Source organism: Lampetra planeri, chromosome 63 (assembly GCF_965212315.1).
Source record: "Lampetra planeri chromosome 63, kcLamPlan1.2.h2, whole genome shotgun sequence".
NCBI lineage: Eukaryota > Metazoa > Chordata > Hyperoartia > Petromyzontiformes > Petromyzontidae > Lampetra > Lampetra planeri.
Genome location: NC_136169.1, coordinates 1,963,201 through 1,966,830, shown reverse-complemented (window position 1 = coordinate 1,966,830; position 3,630 = coordinate 1,963,201). Strand labels below are relative to the sequence as shown.

Genomic DNA, 3,630 nt, shown 5'->3' with positions numbered 1-3,630 from the left:
TGATTTCTATCTGCGTATGTTCGATCCGATTTAAATCTGGTAATATTGGATCTGATTTCTATCTGAATATTTTGGATTTGATTTCTATCTGGTTATTTTTAATCTGATTTCTATCTGGTTATTTTGGATCTGATATATGTCTGGCTATTTTTGATTTCTATCTGAATATTTTGGATCTGATTTCTATCTGGCTATTTTGGATCTGATTTGTATCTGGTTATTGTGGATCTCATTTCTATCTGGATATTTTCTATCTGATTTCTATCTGGCTATTTTGGATCTGAAATTATAGTTGGCTATTTTCGATCTGATTTCTATCTGTCTGCTTTGGATCTGATTTCTAGCTGGCTATTTTTGATCTGATTTTTACCTGGTTATTTTCGATCTGAATTCTATCTGGCTATTTTGTATACGATTTCTATCTCATGGGACCCCCCCTTGCCAGTATAAAAATATCGGAGTAGGTTTTACCCTTTCTGGCAATGAAACAGGCGTTAAGATGTTAAAACACCAAACTGTTTTATTGCCAGAAATGATTAAACCTATTCTTATATGATTTTTATCTGGTTATTTTGTATCTGACGTCTATCTGGTTATTTTCTTAACAATTCTGGCAAAATCGTCCAATGGAGCTGGTTGTTGTAATCACCGGCGAAACGTCGTGGTAACTCGAATTGTAAACGTTGTGGGTTTACTCTCCCAACATTACCCGTGTGTTGAAGTAGTAACGAATTGTGGCACTTTTTTGTTGAAGTGACAAACTTTTCCAATTTACGGGTTAACGACACATTCACATTTAAGCGATCTACCCCCAAAATCTCTATTGTGAATAGAAAAAAATTAAGCCGTAAAAACAAAGTTTTTCACTATAAATCCTTTATATGCGTGGCGGCTAGAGTCCTCTCGTCCTCTGGCTTGAGATGGCTGCCACCTATGGGTCAGATGATTGCCTGCCACCATTAAGCAATTGGTAATTAAATATAATTTATTTTATCCTAAAAAGTGTAAAATTTTGGAAAAAAAATTTCACGAAAATAAATTGTCACGCACAACGAGTCTGTGTGCAAAAATGTCAGCTCGATTGGATCACGGGAAGTGGGTTAAAAAACGACCGAAAGATTTTGCACGGTCCTAAGCAAGCAAGTGAACTTAATATAAAGGATTAAAAAATACCGTCCACGTGTTTTGCTGTTGCCTTTCTGTTCACGTGCTACCCAGGGATTCACGATGCCTGGCTCCTAATCACCGCTGCAAGCACCGGTAGAGTGCCCAGGGTTCAGCCCAGGGTTCAACCCCTGGACAGTCACGCACACGAGATTAAACCAGCTCAAAGTGTCTACAGAGTTTAAGTAAGTCACTCAATCAAACACATTCATGTACAGGGTGTTTGAAAAAGATGGACCCGATTGAAATCGCTATATCTCTGCAACCACGAATCGCTCATGAATGAAACTGTTACCACTTAAAAGGGCGGGGCATAGAGAGAGGGCGGGGCATAGAGAGAGGGCGGGGCATAGAGAGAGGGCGGGGCATAGAGAGAGGGGCGGGGGCATAGAGAGAGGGCGGGGCATAGAGAGAGGGCGGGCATAGAGAGAGGGCGGGGCATAGAGAGAGGGCGGGGCATAGAGAGAGGGCGGGGCATAGAGAGAGGGCGGGGCATAGAGAGAGGGCGGGGCATAGAGAGAGGGCGGGGCATAGAGAGAGGGCGGGGGCATAGAGAGAGGGCGGAGCATAGAGAGAGGGCGGGGCATAGAGAGAGGGCGGGGCATAGAGAGAGGGCGGGGCATAGAGAGAGGGCGGGGCATAGAGAGAGGGCGGGGCATAGAGAGAGGGCGGGCATAGAGAGGGCGGGCATAGAGAGAGGGCGGGGCATAGAGAGAGGGCGGGGCATAGAGAGAGGGCGGGGCATAGAGAGAGGGCGGGGCATAGAGAGAGGGCGGAGCATAGAGAGAGGGCGGGGCATAGAGAGAGGGCGGGGCATAGAGAGAGGGCGGGGCATAGAGAGAGGGCGGGGCATAGAGAGAGGGCGGGGCATAGAGAGAGGGCGGGGCATAGAGAGAGGGCGGGCATAGAGAGAGGGCGGGGCATAGAGAGAGGGCGGGGCATAGAGAGAGGGCGGGGCATAGAGAGAGGGCGGGGGCATAGAGAGAGGGCGGGGCATAGAGAGAGGGCGGGGCATAGAGAGAGGGCGGGGCATAGAGAGAGGGCGGGGCATAGAGAGAGGGCGGGGCATAGAGAGAGGGCGGGGCATAGAGAGAGGGCGGGCATAGAGAGAGGGCGGGGCATAGAGAGAGGGCGGGGCATAGAGAGAGGGCGGGGCATAGAGAGAGGGCGGGGCATAGAGAGAGGGCGGGGCATAGAGAGAGGGCGGGGCATAGAGAGAGGGCGGGGCATAGAGAGAGGGCGGGGCATAGAGAGGGCGGGCATAGAGAGAGGGCGGGGCATAGAGAGAGGGCGGGGCATAGAGAGAGGGCGGGGCATAGAGAGAGGGCGGGGCATAGAGAGAGGCGGGGCATAGAGAGAGGGCGGGGCATAGAGAGAGGGCGGGGCATAGAGAGAGGGCGGGGCATAGAGAGAGGGCGGGGCATAGAGAGAGGGCGGGGCATAGAGAGAGGGCGGGGCATAGAGAGGGCGGGGCATAGAGAGAGGGCGGGGCATAGAGAGAGGGCGGGGCATAGAGAGAGGGCGGGGCATAGAGAGAGGGCGGGCATAGAGAGAGGGCGGGGCATAGAGAGAGGGCGGGGCATAGAGAGAGGGCGGGGCATAGAGAGAGGGCGGGGCATAGAGAGAGGGCGGGGCATAGAGAGAGGGCGGGGCATAGAGAGAGGGCGGGGCATAGAGAGAGGGCGGGGCATAGAGAGAGGGCGGGGCATAGAGAGAGGGCGGGGCATAGAGAGAGGGCGGGGCATAGAGAGAGGGCGGGGCATAGAGAGAGGGCGGGGCATAGAGAGAGGGCGGGGCATAGAGAGAGGGCGGGGCATAGAGAGAGGGCGGGGCATAGAGAGAGGGCGGGGCATAGAGAGAGGGCGGGGCATAGAGAGAGGGCGGGGCATATAGAGAGGGCGGGGCATAGAGAGAGGGCGGGGCATAGAGAGAGGGCGGGGCATAGAGAGAGGGCGGGGCATAGAGAGAGGGCGGGGCATAGAGAGAGGGCGGGGCATAGAGAGAGGGCGGGGCATAGAGAGAGGGCGGGGCATAGAGAGAGGGCGGGGCATAGAGAGAGGGCGGGGCATAGAGAGAGGGCGGGGCATAGAGAGAGGGCGGGGCATAGAGAGAGGGCGGGGCATAGAGAGAGGGCGGGGCATAGAGAGAGGGCGGGGCATAGAGAGAGGGCGGGGCATAGAGAGAGGGCGGGGCATAGAGAGAGGGCGGGGCATAGAGAGAGGGCGGGGCATAGAGAGAGGGCGGCATAGCGGGCATAGAGAGAGGGCGGGGCATAGAGAGAGGGCGGGGCATAGAGAGAGGGCGGGGCATAGAGAGGGAGGGGCATAGAGAGGGCGGGGCATAGAGAGAGGGCGGGGCATAGAGAGAGGGCGGGGCATAGAGAGAGGGCGGGGCATAGAGAGAGGGCGGGGCATAGAGAGAGGGCGGTGCATAGAGAGAGGGCGGGGCATAGAGAGAGGGCGGGGC

At 54.8% G+C, this 3,630-nt stretch overlaps 1 protein-coding gene across 1 annotated transcript in view; it reads left to right on the top strand.

Moving 5' to 3' along the window:
- The first annotated feature begins 1,446 nt into the window (after positions 1–1,446).
- Positions 1,447–3,630, top strand: part of LOC144736804 (intermediate filament family orphan 2-like) — a 26,724-nt gene continuing 24,540 nt past the window's right edge. The window contains 1 exon segment of the mRNA XM_078619448.1: positions 1,447–1,470. Coding sequence (XP_078475574.1) covers positions 1,447–1,470 — 24 coding nt within the window.